General features: G+C 39.0%; 1 protein-coding gene across 1 annotated transcript; it reads left to right on the top strand.

Moving 5' to 3' along the window:
* Positions 1-1,305: 1,305 nt before the first annotated feature.
* Positions 1,306-17,780, top strand: LOC139435049 (adhesion G-protein coupled receptor G4). Its single transcript, XM_071205349.1, has 29 exons — positions 1,306-1,372; positions 3,114-3,241; positions 4,646-4,790; positions 5,542-5,793; positions 6,799-6,899; positions 7,027-7,088; positions 7,230-7,269; positions 8,082-8,107; positions 8,604-8,758; positions 8,839-9,012; positions 9,113-9,186; positions 9,277-9,344; positions 9,828-9,850; positions 10,415-10,544; positions 11,153-11,253; positions 11,820-12,024; positions 12,104-12,269; positions 12,546-12,692; positions 12,839-12,964; positions 13,093-13,138; positions 13,214-13,317; positions 13,916-14,037; positions 14,303-14,571; positions 14,765-14,882; positions 15,260-15,338; positions 15,540-15,741; positions 16,203-16,304; positions 16,833-16,997; positions 17,644-17,780. Exons 1-29 carry the CDS (start codon positions 1,306-1,308, stop codon positions 17,778-17,780), a joined length of 3,534 nt encoding a protein of 1,177 aa, XP_071061450.1.
* The last annotated feature ends 745 nt before the right edge of the window (positions 17,781-18,525 follow it).

Raw genomic sequence — 18,525 nt, 5'->3', positions numbered from 1 at the left:
TAAATATTATTAACCCATGTAAAAAAGGAAGTGTAGCACCATGCCTTCTGTTAGTGAGTGTGTGTGTGTGTGTGTGTGTGTGTGTGTGTGTGTGTGTGTGTGTGTGTGTGTGTGTGTGTGTGTGTGTGTGTGTGTGTGTGTGTGTGTGTGTGTGTGTGTGTGTGTGTGTGTGTGTGTGTGTGCAAATATACTGTGTTTTTATGCCTCTGTTCTTTCCCCCCTTTCTTTTCTCTTTTAAATGTAGATCTCATCGAGTTTCTTCATAATGAAATATGCTCTATGAATAAAGCTGACTTTCTGACCTTTTTTCTAAAAGCGTTCGGACAGAAAATAATTATAGTTTACAAAAAATCTTTGAAAGACTGATAGCATTCTTAATGTCACTCATTTAACACAGATAGTGAACATAGCACACACCGAAACATCAACATGTACCACCACCTATAAGTTGTTGACACAAAGCAGTGCATGTCTGTCAAAAGTCACGGTGTCTCTGTACGAGTACATTTTTTCATTGGTAAGTTATTCATTCAATATGTCCATAACCATCTCCTCCCCTCTAGCTCTCTCACCTGCACACAGGTACAGACCCACATAATAACACAAGTGGACCAATCACAGCATCAATACACTGCACACACACACACACACACACACACACACACACACACACACACACACACACACACACACACACACACACACACACACACACACACACACACACACACACACACACACACACACACACACACACACACACACACACACACACACACACACACACACACACACACACACACACACACACACACACACACACACACACACACACACACACACACACACACACACACACACACACACACACACACACACACACACACACACACACACACACACACACACACACACACACACACCCTCCTTGTTTGCAGAGACAGGTTTGTGCTTCATCCGTCTGCTTTGAAGCAGCGTGTATAATCTCTGCTACATCTCCAGAGTCTGGAACAGGATTTAGAGATCTCCTTTGCTCTCAGGGCTATTTCATTGTAAGTTTAATTAATTTGTCTCTAGGCTTGAACATTGTTTTAAGACAAGTGTATTGCACTTGTTAAATATTTAGGTGAGGAAATCTTGAAAATGTAAACTTGAAATCTCAAAAAGTAGTAGAATTATTAATGAGCACAGTGTTAAATATGTCAAAAAAAAATTAACTTGCTTTATTCACGTAATATGCAAAGATACTAAGATATAAGAAAAAATACTGATTGGGTTATAACCTCTTTTCTTTCTAGATTTGTGATGACTTTCCTTCAAAGATTCCTGAATGTGTTTATCACTCTGTCTCTGCTGAACACTGGGGAGCAAGGTAAGTCAATGTTTTAAATAGACTTGATAAATGATAGAAAATAAACTGCATTCATGCCCATACAATACAAATACAACAACATTTTTTAATGTCTCTAAATTGTAACATTTTAATTTGATATACTTGCAAAATGATTGATTCTTTTTTGGGTAATACCCACATGGTTGAAAGCACTTATTTTAAAAAGACGATCAAAATCAGGTATATAAATATTTTGTAATGTATTGATTAAAACTTCTAAAGATTGGCGGGGAGGATCACAATAGATTTAATAATAATTTTAAATATGGTTATACAAGAATAAGACGATACATGGACTGGCCTTAGGGGAATTCATCCACAAAAAACACTGGACGCTGCACTAGGTCAGACACCAGAGGAGACTGTGAAGTCCACCGTAGACGGACCACTTTTGGACAAAATGTCCTCTCCATTAAAGGCAGCTCTTTGTGGAATAGCCTCCCAACTGAGACACGGGACTGTCCCACTCTCAACAGTTTTAAAGGTCAACTCAAAGAATGGTTGAGAAACAAACAGATGTGCAATCACCGCTAAATGCACTTTAACACAGGGGTATCTCCTCTTGCACTTTAAGTAGCTCTTGTATCTTCTCTTGCATTTTATATGTCGTTGCTGCTATACTGTACTGCCATGTGGTAAACACTTGTGTATGCTGCTCTTGCTCTTTTGCACTTTTTGCACATCATGTATTTGTTTTTGCCATGTGTATAATTGTCATGTTCTTAAATGTTTTATGTGAGGGACTGCGGATGGAAATTAGCTCCAAGCTCAAATCTGGCATATTTACACTATTTGCATTTTTTTGTTTTAAGTGTTCATTAATGTGCATTGTCCCTGCTGAATAAACGATTAAATGAAATGACAATTGAAATAATTTGACTTGTTTCAGCGATAGAAGACCGCGTCTCACTCTAAACTCAGTGTTTGTTATCTTTTGGATTACAACATGTGCATCCGTGCGAAAGTCACTGTGTCGATTGTAAATATGTCTGGAATATATATATATCTCAAACTATGTACTTCTACAGTATATAGGGTCATATCGTGCATGTATGAAAGGCCAAAAGCTTGAAGCCAATGTGAGAAGTTAAAGCAAACGTTAAACACTCGCTGTTTCCTGTTTTTTATTTACTTTAGTTTCTATGGGTTTAGGTCTGACAGGACAATACATTACAAAGATACCAGCTTGGACTTTGAGAAACTGGGATGGACATTTGTACTGCTACTTTTCTTTTTAGTATTTCAAGATTAATCACTTTATTTAGAAAATAATTGGCAGATTAATGTAAAATGAAAATAATCACAAATAAGGCTCTGCAAAATGCTATTTAATATATTTTAACCTATATTATTAAGAAATAAATCATAAAAGCAACCAAATCACTTACTTATATAATAGTTTGTTGCAGGGTTAATATATATACCGACTTTAAACTCCAAGGTTTCATTCAAATCTAGCTAGCCGTGTACAGATCAACAGTACTGATTTAACATTTCACTGGTATAACAATGTCAAACAAAAAATTGATATTTTGAAACAGTACTGATCAAAAACAATGCAGCAGAACCAAATATATTTCTACCCATCTTCTTTCTTATCAAAAAGAGCTGCCTGGCAAAAAGCCGCTTCAGAGATAAAACACTTAAACTGTCACAGCTGCTCTACAGATCTCATGTGCTGCACGTTAATGATTCACTGTGTTTTCTCCCTTTCTGTCAGTCTCTGGGCTCAGTCTATGGGGGGAGGTGGTTCAATTCACAACCGTGTGCAGCAACTGGACACTCAAGCCTCAGGTCTCCATCCCCCCCCTGCAGGAGCTCACCGTCTGCCTGAACCTAAACTTTGAGGTACTGACGATGAAATAAGTCTAATTACATTGCTACGGTACACCTTTGAGTAGGGATGGGTATCGTTTGAAATGTATTGATTCCGATTCCGGTTCTGCTTATCGATTCCGGTTCTCATCGATTCCCCGTTTCGATTCCAAAATTGTAAAAGAAAGAGGTCAAACGTTTAGATAACAAAAATATCTTTATTCTTTTAAGCTTTAACTGACATTTTTACAAATAAAAAAATATACATGCAATACAAATGTATTGCACAATAGCTGTGCTTTATTTTAACTCAGCTATGCCTTTGGCAAGCTATTAACAGGCATTACACTGTACCTTGTCTTTTTCTTTTTTAGTGTCGTGGAGCCTCACTTCAGAGCGTTTACCGCGATACAAATATCACATTCATGAAACTTGCTCCATTCATTGGTACTAGTCCTACAACTATACCCTGAAAAATGCTTGAGGGTGGGAATAAGAGAACCATCTTTTTTAGGGGGGTGCTTCTTACTTTTATTTTGTAAGATAGCAAGGGGTGCATAACGTGGCAAAAATATGCTGACAAAGACTATGTAACATTTATTACATATATTTATTACATATATTTAGTTTTATTATATGACAAATATGCAAGACAAAGATATGTAGAAAATAAACGTATTTAAGATACGTTCATAACTAACGTAACGTGGGAGAAAATATGTTTCTAGAAGATATGTAGAAAAGAAACGTATTTGAGATACATTGATAACAAACGTAACGTGGGAGAAAATACGTTTCTAGCTAAACGTAATTGAGAATGCAGTTTAGTTCTGTGGGAACGTAAAAGAAGTGACGAATGAATGAAAAATCCAGGATTCGACATCACTACCATGAAAATATGGAGCGAAAAATGTAACCACAAGAATCAAGACTATATGAGCTACCACTAAGCGACTCAGTCTGTAAATTACCATTAAAAAAAACTGGACGTTTAGTTTTCGTTTTAAGCATCGTTTTAAGGTCTTAACGTTTCATTTACAAATGCGCGTTCCCGTGACAAGGGGTGCATTTCATGATGGGGGTGCATAATTTGACACAACACCGGCCGTCGGCGTACCGAGCCGGCCGTCAACGGCCCGCTGATGACCGGCCATTCTGTTATTCTCCAGAACACACAGATGGCCAGTCCGCCTACCCTGTATTCCACCGGGTCACCGCAGCGCAGACGGACCCGGTGGAATACAGGGTCTACCGCGTTTAGGAACCGTTAAGCAGAACCAAAATTGTGTATTTTGTATGGGTACCTGGTACCCGGCATTTTCTTATCGGTTCTCATCTGGAACCGAGTTTCTGTTCCCAACCCTACCTTTGGAGGGGCACATTTAGAAGATTACACGTTATTAGAATAACATATTATCTTTTAATGACCATATCTAGACCGAAGAGGCCGCCTCTTCATGGACCGCCTTCATGTACAGTCATCCTGAGGTCCAGACAGAGCTGGGCTTAGCGATGAAGGAGCATCGCTTATTGGTCTGGTTGTTTGGATCTGAGTGGTCGACTACGCGTAGTATCAACCTTTGTAGGTCACGGTGGTACTCAATGTGCCTGACCTGGAAACATAAAGGCAGACTGGCCCTGTACATTGATGGCCATCAGGAGAGAATCAGAACAGGTGGGTTTAGTATTAATCAACTGGGTTACAAGGAAGGAGGGCTTGACACAGCATATTCTTTAACGATACACAACCTTGATCAGCCGATACCAATCCAATACCGTCTCTTTCCCTCTCAACTAAGCTGTTAATATTACTATTGTTTGAATGCACTTGGCTTACCCCAGCTATCTAAAACTGTCATGCTCAAACTGTTAAAAAATACTTTAGGCCACTAAGGGAAAAAATAAACAGCCCACAATATGACTTGAATTGTAATAATGCTGCTTCTTTTTATTCAAACTTTCACCTCACCCTAAATCGACTTTTAGCCGCATTTTGGAATTTCCAAGCACCATTCAAACATTCAAAAGAGGAACTTATATTGAAAAAGCTTAAATTAGAGTATTTAGAATAACTGAGGAATTATAATTCCAATGTCAGATATAGGATACGTCTAAAGGCTCAATATAACCTCAAGGACAGTCATTGACAGATAGTTTAGGCCAATGGTTCATATCCGATTTCCCTTTTTTAACACTCTAATATCCAATCAAGTGATTTCGGCCAGTATACAGAGTTTCATCAAGTGTGTTCCATCAACCCTACATGACAGGACGCTAGATGCCCGAAAAAAGCGTTATTTTACTCTGTTTTCTTCTCCTCTCTCACAATGTAGATACTCCCTCCCTTTCCCGCAAACTGTCCCCCAATGGGACGCTTACTCTCGGTGCGTCCCGCAGCGTGGTCAACGGTATTACATTTCCAGCTCTGGTGGGCAAATTATCTCTGTTTCGGCTATGGGGGCGAGAACGCAGCGAACAGGATGTGACATCACTGAGATGCACAGAGGGGGACGTTGTGAAGTGGGAGAGAGACAACTGGGACACCCCGTTCTGTGATGTGTTTTCAAATTCCAGCCTGGAGTGTAGTGAGTCCTCTACTTTAACTGAAATATGTTTCTTCAGTTTTGTGTGAAATGATATCAACCCTACGTTAAGTCGCAACAAAATGGATATTTTCGCCCTTGGATGCGTCCCACAGTGTTTACAACAGTGCAGTAAATCACCTGTCAGTTTTATCAAGCGTTTTACAGCTTCGTCCAACCGTGGCTGCCTTTGGTTTACAGTGTGTCCTCAGCCCTCAGATTAAATATTGACCCCCTGTCTCTTTGTCAGTTAAGTAAATATTGAAGCCATTCTGTGATCAATAACACTAAAATCAGAAGCATTAATCATACAGCTGCCATACGTTGTTATTTTCACTCTGCTAGGCAGGAACCTGCACTCATTTTCAACCTCCGAGTCCTGAAATGCTGATATTCATTAACCTTTTTTAACTAAATAACCTTTTTTTTTGTAAATCACCGATTATAATTATTTCATTAGAAAAAGCTATTAACCTGTCAGAATTACACAAATCTTCATTTTCATTTTATTAAAGTATTAATTAAGTTCAGTAGGATCAGTCACGTACACCGCATTAAAAAAGGGTAACAAAGACAATCTACAGACTAAAGATAAATATCTGACTCATTTGAATACAGAGGTTATACAGTATCAGGAAAGTTTATACTGATATTCTGTGCACACTGTGAAGACCACTGAGACAAATGTAACATTTGTGATATTGGGCTATATAAATAAACATTGATTGATTGATTGATACCGTTGATACTATCAATAACGGGAAGAAGTAGTTCTGCATAAATTGTTTCAGTATAAGCGATTTATTGCAGCCTTGAGTTCTGCTTCAGAAGTTGTAATTCAACTGGAACAATCAGAAATTAAAATGCTTTCAGGATTTACTGAAAATATAATGATGCTAAGAATTTTTAACCATACTTGATATTCATAATTCTCTTGTGCATATGTTTTAATAGTTACTTTTTCTTGACTCACATTTACATAATGGTGTTTTGTATTCTCTTTGGCAGAATGGTCCGTGTACAAAGTGAGACTGATGTTTCTCATCATGCGCTCCGATGGGAAAAACAACACAAAGCTCTACACGGCCAGAGACATCGCACATACCTGGGTAAAGAAACAATGGAGGAACCTCAAAGAAATATTTTACTACCTAACCTACAGATATTCCGGATGCTTTACTATTAACATTGTTACTGTTTATTCTCACTGTTGCTTTGGTGTTGTTGTTCCTGCAGCTCAGAACGGTTCTGCCGAGCACCTTCTTCCTAAACAGAGTGTCCGTGTTCGAAGTACCCAGGTATGAGAAGATTGGAGTTTTCTCGGTGTATTTTGTAATAAAATATCTACGAATGTCATGTTGTGTCCCGTCAATTAAACCCTATTTTATAGTATACGACGGAGAAGTGGAACCAATGGGTGTTTGTGATCTTTTTCGCAGATCCAAGAAAAACAACAGCTTTGTGAATGAAAACAAGCTGGTAAGAAGCACATTAAAGCCTCACATTGATAAATGCATTAGAACACTGTATGTGCTCTTTGGTGGTGCTACAGGGTATATGCAGGAATCCTGGAGTCAAATGTAATACCCTTTAAGACGTTTTTAAGACCCTTTCCATACATTTTAAGACCTCATCGCCACTTACATTGGCGACACACTTTACCTCACATTGACTATATACAGTATTGATCGTCCTTCCTCCTTATCTTCCAACCATTTGGACGCAAACTTGCATTTCCCCATAACGATGTTGTTTAACAACCTGCGTAAACGGACCTTTGCGCGCTATCAAGCAGTGAGCGCGCGATGTCCTGTTCAGATGACGTCAAACCCAACAGGATGCCATAAATAAACTACACAGAATTACACTGCACACCTACGCCATGATTACATTCAGGCAGACTGTAGAATACAACCTCTTTGGACAATTTATATACTTATTGAAAACAAACTACAAAATGTAATACCGTAATACTTTTTAATAGCCTTAATTTTCACTAAATTGATTTATCAACTTTTAATACGTTTTAAGACCCCGCGGACACTCTGTGCTAGTGATGGTTTGTTGACCAATTCTCAGTTCAATTTTTATTAATATCGCCAAACATAACAAATCACATATTTTCACTATGAGGCAATATTGGCCAATAAATTGTTATTAAGTCATTTAAAAACTATGATACTTGTATTACCCTCCAAACTCCATTATCACTTAGGCTCTAAGCATATAGGAATTTTCTCAGTGGTGATATTTAGTAAACCTTTGAAATCTATGTGTCTTTTATTCTTCAGGTGCGGTGGTCTCCCTCTTTAAAAAGGTAACATGGTCCAGGGTTACTGTTTCACACAATGATTTATTTTTTAAATATTAAAATCGGATAATGGTTTGGCATTAAGAAGATCAACTATAGGGGGCAGGATATAATTATAGATCAAATAGTGTTCCTTTAATTATACGATATATCTATCTGCAACGTAACATATTATTGTAATTATGTTTCTTTTAAGTTCATCTAAATTGCCATAGCTTCTTAAAACTTTTAATTAATCACATTTGTATTTCAATAAATCTGCTGGTCTGAATCTTGTACAGTGAGGCAGAATAAACTAAAGAGAAGTAAAACGGTAAATCAAGGCAGAAAGTAATCAGTACTTGCAATGAGTAAAATAAAAACATTGGTTAAACTGCTTGTGAATGATGTCCAAACTAAGGCCTAACATATGGACACTGCTTCATTTCAAGGGATTAAAAGCCTAAAATAGGTTAAGCACCGCAGCAGAGGACAGTATAAACCCTCGATGTCTCCCCTGCAGGTTTGACTGCCTGGTTCATATCAACGTTATCCCCTGCTTGAACGTGGCAACCGTGAAAAATATGATCCCCACAGAACTGAGGGACATCTACTACGACCCCAATGAGAAATTCCAGCTGCAGGCTGATTGCGACAGCATACACGCCACACCTGTTGGTAGGAAATCACACTCTCCCATGTGGATTTTTTGCAGATTAAGTCCTTCTGGTTCACAATTATCATTCCTCTGTTTCTAGAAAGTTTCTCCGCTGTTACCACCAGTCCTCCTGGAGAGGTAACAGAATCCTCAGTCACAACCACCACATTTAAAACCACAACATCCATTAAAACCACTAGCACCCCCACAAGTGTCCCTACCACTGCAGCTCCAGTCACAACCTTGAATACAATGACCCCGGCTAATGTCTCTGGTCAGTCAGATTATCAGTTTTGTGTGGATTATTACATTATTTTATTAGTTGTACCCTACAGGATACCCAATTGTTTCTTTTGTTTGGATCTCCTCTACAGAGCTGTATTTTGAGGTTAAGATGAATATGTCCCTAACAGGAGACTCTGACCCAGGACAGACAGTTTCCACCTGGGTAGGTCAGGTCTGATGATAACAAAGTTCTTCAGGTCTGAGTAATATTGTTTTAATATTAGTTGTTAATGTGACATTTGACTCTCCACAGCTTAACTCCAGTCTACCAGATGACATGATGATGGTGCTTGACCTTCAGCTGCTCCCCAAAACTCAAAGGTACAGTATGGGATGTACAGTAGCTGCCAGAACATTAACTCAACATCCTATTCCAGAAAAATGTAAAACACTGATTTCACTTTTAGGCGTCAAGATAAACTGCAATCCACTGCTAACAAAGTAAGTAACCATAAAAAGATCTAGTCACAATTAAAACTTTAAATATATGACATCTTTTGCATGATTTTTGAGACTATTTCTACATAAGAACTACAGAAATATGCTGGTAGGCAAACTTGATATTTGAAATAGTTTTCTCTATCCTAAAAAGGTATCAATTTAGAAAAATGTAACAAGACAATGAGATAAATGAGAACAAATATAGCAAGATGAATACATTTCACAGGATTTGAAGCCTGATTTTACATTTGGTACTACGCAGGGTGGAATATGCAATTATTAACATTTGTGTAACCCTTGTATGTTCTGTCTTGAACTGCCATTTGTTTTTAAAGCTGTGTAAATATGTGTATTCTTTTCCAGGTGTTTGGGCCCAGCATTTCAAGGTATGGATATTGAGGCTCTCCATAATTTCACCTAGATTTTGGACAAATGAAACCAAAGGAAAAGGAATACAGTAAATGTGGTGGAAGATATACAATGAGTTGATCACGAGACTGTATCGGTGCTTTCTTTCTCACCCTGCATCCTAATTTGTGTGGTTCAATTTAGATTCTCAATGAATTTTAAGGATTTATACACCAAATGTACCCGGAATGTTTTACTACATGATAAATCATAATAGGACCAAAAGAGCGTTTTGCACAACACATTTAACTTCTACTGTCTGCAGAGAGAGCTGTATTTTCCAGGTTTTGGTCATGATGTCGCAGTTGGACACACAGGAAGCAGAAACGCAGATACGACACCTACTGCTGACGCCTTACAACAACGGATTGATCTCCATAGTAACTGAGGACATACAGATAAGCCGCATATGTGAGTGAGGTTCAGTAAAGGTTACAGAGCATATCGTTTAAAAGAGGAATACAATTACTAAACACAATCGTTAATACATTCTAGAAGAAAAGACTATCCTCTCCTTCTCTTTTTCTCTCTCTCTGTTGTAGTGATAACTAAGTGCAACGCAGAAACCTACCTGACGATGAAAGGCCTGTTTGTGTGGCCCGACACTCCAGGAGCTAAAAATGCATCTCAGCCGTGCCCAAAAAACCCTCTAAGCCACGGCAGACGACAATGGTGAGCGCTAAGACAGTGGATTAATCTCTGATACCAAGCCATTACCAGTTATGATCAGAGGTGACGATATGCTTCTTTGGCGGCTTCTGTCCATTTGGTTTCATTTAAAATGAAATTAATTTTGTTACAGCACTGTTGGTAGTACAATAAAAGCAAAAGAAAGACATCTTTGGTCTCTGACTAATTGTTATTGTTATCATGCAGGCACGCTGAGAAAAGGCTAAATGTGTTTAGCTGGTTTGCTTTGTCCACATGACTCTAACCCATGAGTGACTGCAGGCCTATTTCACCATTGATTACATCCGTTGGTATATCTTTGTATCTGCCTCTCACTGTGTTTAGGGCCCTTTCTGTTTGTTGACAATGTTTATTAATGGCTGCTCATAAGCTGTAAGAGGCTAGGCTGTAAAATCATTAAGCAGCAGGTGGGTGTTACTAATGACCGAGTTAATCGATGTGTAATTCCCAGGATCAACAACTTCCCAGCTGTCTAAAATCTGTCTTATGCAAATATGGATATATTCTAGAACATATAAATAAAAATATACCATAACATTTGTTTGAAAAGTGTTTTTTTAAAGCCCTCTCTCCACCTGTTTGTCTGACAGCAAACTGTCCCTCAGTACTCACTGGCTGGTCTCAGACCTGGAGGACTGTGGTCTGGTGGTGGAGACCATCCCTGATCTGAATCATGTTGAAGTCACTTCTGGTCTGTGGGACACGTTTTACTTATTTGCCTGTCTCATGTTCTATCGGTCAGCTTATACACATTCAATCTCAAATGTATGGTTCAAAATGTAATGCCAAAGATCCAAAAAAATCCATAATCACATACTGGATTTAGTTGCCTAAAAACAGATGAATTAGAGGAATGTTACAGTGACTTGGTTTACCTGCAGAAAATATTCATTTTTTCTTGTCCTTATTCCAAAAGAGATACAAAGTTCTTTCTGCGGCTAATTAAAATAGGTATTCCAGAAATATTATTGATAATATTCCAATTAATATGATGTCTTAAGCGGAGAAAACGACACTAGGAATAAGGTCTAAAAGGGAACATCCAAACAGAATATGCCATTTACCAGATGGCAGTGACACCAGGGATACTGTCATGTTGGCACATTTTGTTGAGTGTTGCTGGCATGCAAAAATAGTCAATGTTGCTAAGTTCATACCTGTTTTGTACATTTAAATCCCCATAACAACTAATCAGTGTAAATACCAGGATTTTAAAAAAAAAGTAAAAACACCACATGTTGTATCACTCATCTGCAGAAAATGTACTGGAGGTGGTGGAGATGATTAAGGATTTATTGAGCGACCACTCCACACTGAACTACCAGGAGGTGGCCACAGTCCTCAACAAGCTGGAGGACATTGTGAACCTCAGCAGGGTCACACCATGCCTGGGCCAAGCTCTCATCAACATCATCTCTAACATACTGGAGTCTGACAGCAACCTGGTGCCTTTTACTAACATGTAAGGAGGGAAAACTGAAGGGACTGGCTCAGATTTTCTGTTTGACGTCTAATCAGTTTCCTTACTGTTTCCTCCTCAGGATCCTCAACATCACTGAGGCAGTGGGAGACAGGATGGTGGGCTACGAGGGCTCCTCCACCCTGACTGCCCCCTCCATTGCTATCTCAGTGGTGGATGTAGTTCCTGGAGAGTTCAGCAGTTTAACTTTCGGAGTGTCATCTGATCGCGCAGGCAAAAAGCCTGAGGTTAGTAAAGTCACAACACCACCTACAAATGTCCTCTATATATGGATTGGTAAAGCCAACTGATTTCCAGAATCCATTCAATAGAACAAAACTATAAGGTATATGTAAACGGATCAATCTCTTGATTTGAATGAATATACCCTTCATGAAAGTATAATTCAAATGATGAAGCCCAGCCATAGTCAGTAATTGCTTTGACTGTTGTTTTTCTTATGAAGGCTGGCTGTGTCTGAGCTTAAAAGAGCATTACATGTTTGTTTTATTATTTCTGTGTAGATCTTCATCAACAGCTATCCCTTCAACCAAACAGTGGCTTTCATCTCCCTGCCGTCCGTCCTGCAGCACAGCTTCCCAGAGAACAGCTCCACCCAGAGCCCACCCAGAGTCAAGTTTCAGTTCTTCGGCATCCCAATGCTCTTCAAGGTAATAAATAATAATATAAAATTAAATATAACACATACAATTCCGATAAAACATTTATTTGAAACCCTCAATGTTTCAAATATACTGGGTAGACTGTTATATATTAAACAATCCAACTTGCATACACATTTCATTCTTTTCTTCAGAACAGCCAACAGGGGCACGTCCTCAACACCTTTGTGGTATCAGCCAGTGTGACGAACGCCAGCGCTCCAATCAAAGACCTGGATGAAGACGTGGAAGTCATGCTCTACCATCTAATACCCAACACAGTAGGATGAACGGCCCACTAAAAACAAGGCTATACAAATCAAATCTGATACAGAGTTACCACTGCTGTTTATGTAGTGATTGAACACATTTGATTAACAAAACCATTTCATTCCCATCTCTGTTGAAGCTTCACAGGGACGTGCAGTGCGTGTACTGGAACTTCAATAAAAACAGTAGGTCCTGATTTAAATCCTCACTGCACTTGCTGGATGGACTGTGTGTTACTGAATGTCTGTGTCATCACATAGATGGACACGGAGGCTGGGATGATGACGGCTGCAGGAAAGAAAACAGCAGCTCTCAGTACACAACGTGCCTGTGTGATCATCTCACACACTTCGGAGTTCTTCTGGTATGCGTTTATTATATTTCTTTCCTAGATAAACGTTGGCTCCACAGTGACTTTAGCATGCTTATGAATTTTGGTAATGGTAGCAGTATTAATAGATGTCGTCTTAGAGAAGGGGTAAGTGGTTAGACTCAGATTTGACCAGCAGAGGGCGCTCAAAGCACAATACAAATTAACTACTGTCAAGTAAAGTTTGACCCAGATTATTTTTGATTAGACAAAGTCATTGTAGGACATGCTTCCTGTTCTAGAGTACTTTCACAAAAAGGCAAATGGCATTGTAATTTATCACAACCTTGAGCATATAACTTTGAAATAATCAAATGCAATTAATCTATTGTGAAACATATAAATGCTGACAAATGTACTGTAAAACATATCATGGATACATCTCCTATTGTGACAGCAATTCACACTAATTAATATTTTCGCAACCATTTTTCACATTCTAGTGCTTTAGTAAGCTAAACATTTGAGAGTTGTTCACGTCACATACTTTGTATTAGACACAAAAGCAGTCACTGTCAGTTATTTGTGATACATGAGACAAATAAATACACTCTTGCTCATAAAGCCTTGTTGTGTTTGTGTGTGTGTGTAGGCCGTCTCCAGGACTCAGTTGGACCCGGCTAATGAGCAGATCCTCACCATCATCACTTACGTTGGATGTGGAGTCTCCTCAGTGTTTTTGGGAATCACTGTTCTCACCTACACAGCTTTCGAGTGAGACTCAAACCTCTGAGTTGTTAAAACCTCCTGTCATGTTTGCAACTTGGTTTGTCTGTTTGTTTGTTTGTTTGATTGTAAGGAGGGACCTACTAGATTTTTGTTTAAACTTTGTGTAGTGTGTAGCATAAATAAAGAGAAAATAATAACCAACCATGTGTCCTAAATGAATAATATAATTTAAGCATAATCAAATATCCACTTAAATGTTGTGATGTTTCTCTGTCTTACCTTTCGTTTTCTCCCCTTATCTCTGTCTCAGGAAGCTTCGTCGGGACTACCCCTCTCAGATCCTGATCCACCTCTCCCTGGCGCTGCTGGGCTTGAACCTGGTGTTTCTGGTCAACTCGTGGCTGTCCTCCTGGGGTCTGTACGGCCTCTGCGTGGCTGTAGCATCCACAATGCATTACTTCCTCCTGGCGTCATTCACCTGGATGGGGTTAGAGGCCGTTAACATGTACTTTGCACTCGTCAAAGTCTTCAACGTCTACGTGCCCTCTTACATCCTAAAGTTCTGCTCTCTGGGGTGGGGTGAGTCGTTTGTTCACCTGACTGACATAACATTTTGTTGCTGGCCAGAATATTGTGACAACCAAAATTATTATTTGCTATAAATGAATTTTTATTTTTATTTTATTTATCCTTTATTTATCCAGGAATGTCCCATTGAGATACAAGATCTCTTCTTCCAGGGAGTCCTGACCAATTTAAATTGTCCCTCCAGGCATTCCTCTGGTTATCTGCATCCTGGTGCTTATCGTGAACAGAGAGGCCTACGGCAGTCACCTCTACACACACGGTCAACAAAGCCTGAAGACAACTCTAGACAACTCTGACAACTTGTGAGTTTATCCTAAATTAATTATTCATGTCCTGAGGCATATTTGAAACACAGGGGTTTCAATCAGCAGTGAGACAGAATATAGACAGAATTTTTAAATCTCGTGTCAAGCAAACTTCAAACTTGACTGGATTTTCTCAATTATTAAACAAGAGTATAAATACATTATTAAGATTATATTTTCTAGTATTGTCACCAACAGTTAAAGAAATATTGCAAAAATGTTTTTAATCCTTTGGATACATACAAGTGACATATCAATCTGGTCTTAATAAAGTCAAACTAAAAACTGAAATTAATATCAAAACTTGAATTAGCGGTTTGATAGCCTCTAAATCGTTCCTACTTGTTTCCATCCCTCTTTCCTTGTTCCCTCAGCTGTTGGATCCAGGACGATCTGACATTTTACGTGTCCGTGGTTGCTTATGCCGCGCTGGTCTTTCTCTTCAACATTGCGGTAAATAGCTATAACATTTGCCGAACTGTTGTCAAGATGCTCATACTACTTAAAGAATGGCCTATGCCCCCATCTTAAATGGTAAATGTATCACAGTATTCTCCTAATTCCCTTTTTTTCTTTTCATTTTTGAGGGCACTTGCCTATGTAGTCTATTGTTTTCCTGTATTTAACTAGATCTTCCTTTGAATCTCCTTTTAGGTTTTTGTCGTGGTTCTGATCCAGATTCGTCACATGCGAGTCAACAGGCCGGCTGGGATTCGCGGCGGACTCATGCACGACCTGAAGGGCGTGGCCAGTATCACTCTGTTACTGGGACTCACCTGGACTGTTGGCTTCTTCACGGTGGGACCAGCCAGAGTAGTTCTGCTCTACCTTTTCGCTGGACTCAACACCCTGCAAGGTTGTGGTTTCAATTGTTCTACAATCAATGAAAACCATTCTGGATGATATCTAAATATGCAAATGTGCAGCATGTAAAGACCAATGCACAAGAATAGAAAGACATGTTGGTTAACAAATTGTTGAAGAGGAAGGTTTACTAAACACGTACGCAGGTTTCGTCAACATCCCTCCTCATGTTCACAGTTCAACAGAAACCAACAAAATAAAAAAGTTCATCCAACAGAGGCTGAATGATGCAACTATTTCACAACTGCCTTTACCTCGGCTGGCCTTTGTTATATTGCTTTCTTTTATGTCTGAGAGTGACACAAATACACCCTTTCAACTTCTCACTTCTGGGATAGAAATGGCTTGCTCGATCGAGACTACAAATAACTGCTGAGGGCCAAAAGAGCCACCAAAGATCCAATATTGTCCTTCTAAGCTCATGACCTTATCTTTCTTTTATGTATTTTCCAGGACTTTTCATCTTCCTATTCCACTGTCTGATGAAGGAAAATGTCAGGAAACAGTGGAGGATTCACCTCTGCTTTGGACGTTTTCGACTTGATGAGTATTCTGGTACGGCAGCCAAACATAGCTTGATGTTGATTCAGAACCAGAATACCTTTATTAGTCCCACGGAGGGGACATTTGCGTAGTTACAGCAGGAAAAAGAGCCACAAAAAAAGTACTAAGTTATGATATAATACAAAATAAAAAGTTCCATAATTTAAAATTCACACCTTGTAACAGTTCTAAGGATTTAGCAGCCAGGTATATATTACATAGTTATTAACGGCATTTATATATTGCACATAGTTTGTTGGTATTCAGCAGCAAGGGGTGATATAGTCTGTGTTGTGTTGTGGTGTGTGTGTGTGTGTGTGTGTGTGTGGGGGGGGGAGGGGTCAACTAGGGGCTGTGCTGGTTGTATAGTCTGACCGCTGCAGGAAGGAAAGATCATCACTCAAGTTACATTTTTGGTGACTTGAAGAAATATTGTACTGTCACTGTGTTTGTGAAAGCACAGGTCCTCTTATTAGGTTAATAAATTACACTAAAGGCAACTCATGGCTTTAATGACCTGTTATTGGTGTTGTCATCCAGACTACAGCAACTCGGGATCAGTGGGAGTGACGGCCAAACCCAAATCAAATCCTCCAAAACCGCCAGTACCATCAGTGGATTCTGTGAAGTCCAGCTCCACAGAGAGCACATCAGCGTCCTCCGACTCCAGCCAGAGAGACTCGTCCTGCAAGAGACCAAACCTGGGTGAGAAAACGAGGCCTAGTTATTCAAAAGTAGCATACATCCTTATTAAAATCATAGTTATCAGTCTTAGAACACTGCTTTCACTTTAGCACACTTGAAAGCCTGAAAGATAATTATAAACAATGCATTAAGTTCAACACTGATATAAATTGAATACAAAATAAATGCCATTTCTGAAAATGTGCTTAGAGAGATAATAAGCCGAGGGTTTGGCTTCCATTTTATTCCATAATGACTTTTCTTTAAAACCCAATTATCATCTTTTGTCATTAAACTCTAAATGAAGGCCTTAATTCTCCTCTTTTGTTAGACATTTAAGGTTATTAAAAGTTCTCATTCATCTTGTAGGAATATGAAATGATGATGATCACAGATTTAGTCATAATCACAGTCCCTCGGCTGCCAGAATCACAGTGAAGGTCACTGCATGCATTAATGACTGCACTGACGTTAAATAATTACACGGAAGCCTTTGTAATGGGACCTAAGAGGACATAATTGTTATTTTGTAAAGGTTTCTTTCCCCACCTGTCAGCTCAATTTAAGTTGAACCCCCAAATCTCAGGCATGAATTCTCAAACCACATTTGAGAACATTTCAGATTTTCACATCTCAAATTGTTCACAGAGGTTTAATTACCTTGCAGGCCTTTTCGTGAATTCCCTGGCTCTCCCTCGTGCCCAGAAGAGCCCCTCTGATACGGGAGCTCTGCCCTCCCCCAGGGGGGAGAACCCAACACCTGGCTGGAGGAATCACTTGCTTGGCCAGCAAGGAAATAGATAAAACACAAAGAACCACAGACACATGCAAATGCTAGAAACTGACCGAAACAGCAGCTTTAAAATGCATTTGTTTTTTAACATAAGCTACAGATATCAAATTAATTCCTTTGTAATCCAGCTTCATTAGATCATTTTATCATGCAATCCTATTGTCTTTTTGTCAACTACTGATAAAGAGCCTGTAATTATGAAGTCCTGAGTAGTTGCATCAGTTCCAATGAGGCGTTGGTTGCCAAGCAACTGGTGAGATGGAGCCATGGTGACAATGAACCATGGCTCCACAGTTTGTCTGAAAAAATAATAAAACATTTAATTTAAGATGATGCAAGTCTCCCTGTGTCCCTTCTCCGCCTCTCTTTGTGCCAGTTAATATGTATTTCAAGTTCAACCAAATAATTATGCTGCAGTTGTTCCTCGAATCACTTCAGGAGGTGATTAGCATTTCTGAATGTGGCTGCCATCTTGTTCTTTAAATTCTGACACCTTCCTTGTGAAACATGTGATGATCCAAAATAGTCAATGCGGTTTAAATACACCAGTGGCATTGATTGGAGTTCATCAATAGAGTAGTGGAAAGAACATAAATCATTGCTACATAAAACTCCCATAAAGGTTTGCCTTTTTTTACGTCATTTCTTTTACCTGGATTGTTTTATGGACTACATTCCCTTAACACTTGCAAACCAAACGCTTGCAACAGTTATTCATTCTGTATTGTTTGACAAAACATTTTAATCTGAAGACTA

The sequence above is a fragment of the Pseudochaenichthys georgianus genome, chromosome 14 (genome assembly GCF_902827115.2).
Source record: "Pseudochaenichthys georgianus chromosome 14, fPseGeo1.2, whole genome shotgun sequence".
NCBI classification, from domain to species: Eukaryota; Metazoa; Chordata; class Actinopteri; order Perciformes; family Channichthyidae; genus Pseudochaenichthys; species Pseudochaenichthys georgianus.
Note: the sequence above shows the minus strand (reverse complement) of the source record. Positions and strands in the feature narration are given on the sequence as shown.

Bases quoted from the DNA above. Each gene is read 5' to 3' on its own strand.
- LOC139435049 (XM_071205349.1), top strand. From the start codon at position 1,306: ATGACTTTCCTTCAAAGATTCCTGAATGTGTTTATCACTCTGTCTCTG. The intron at 11,254-11,819 runs GTCTGTGGGACA...ACTCATCTGCAG, and splicing joins TCATGTTGAAGTCACTTCTG to AAAATGTACTGGAGGTGGTG. The intron at 13,139-13,213 runs GTAGGTCCTGAT...GTCATCACATAG, and splicing joins CTGGAACTTCAATAAAAACA to ATGGACACGGAGGCTGGGAT.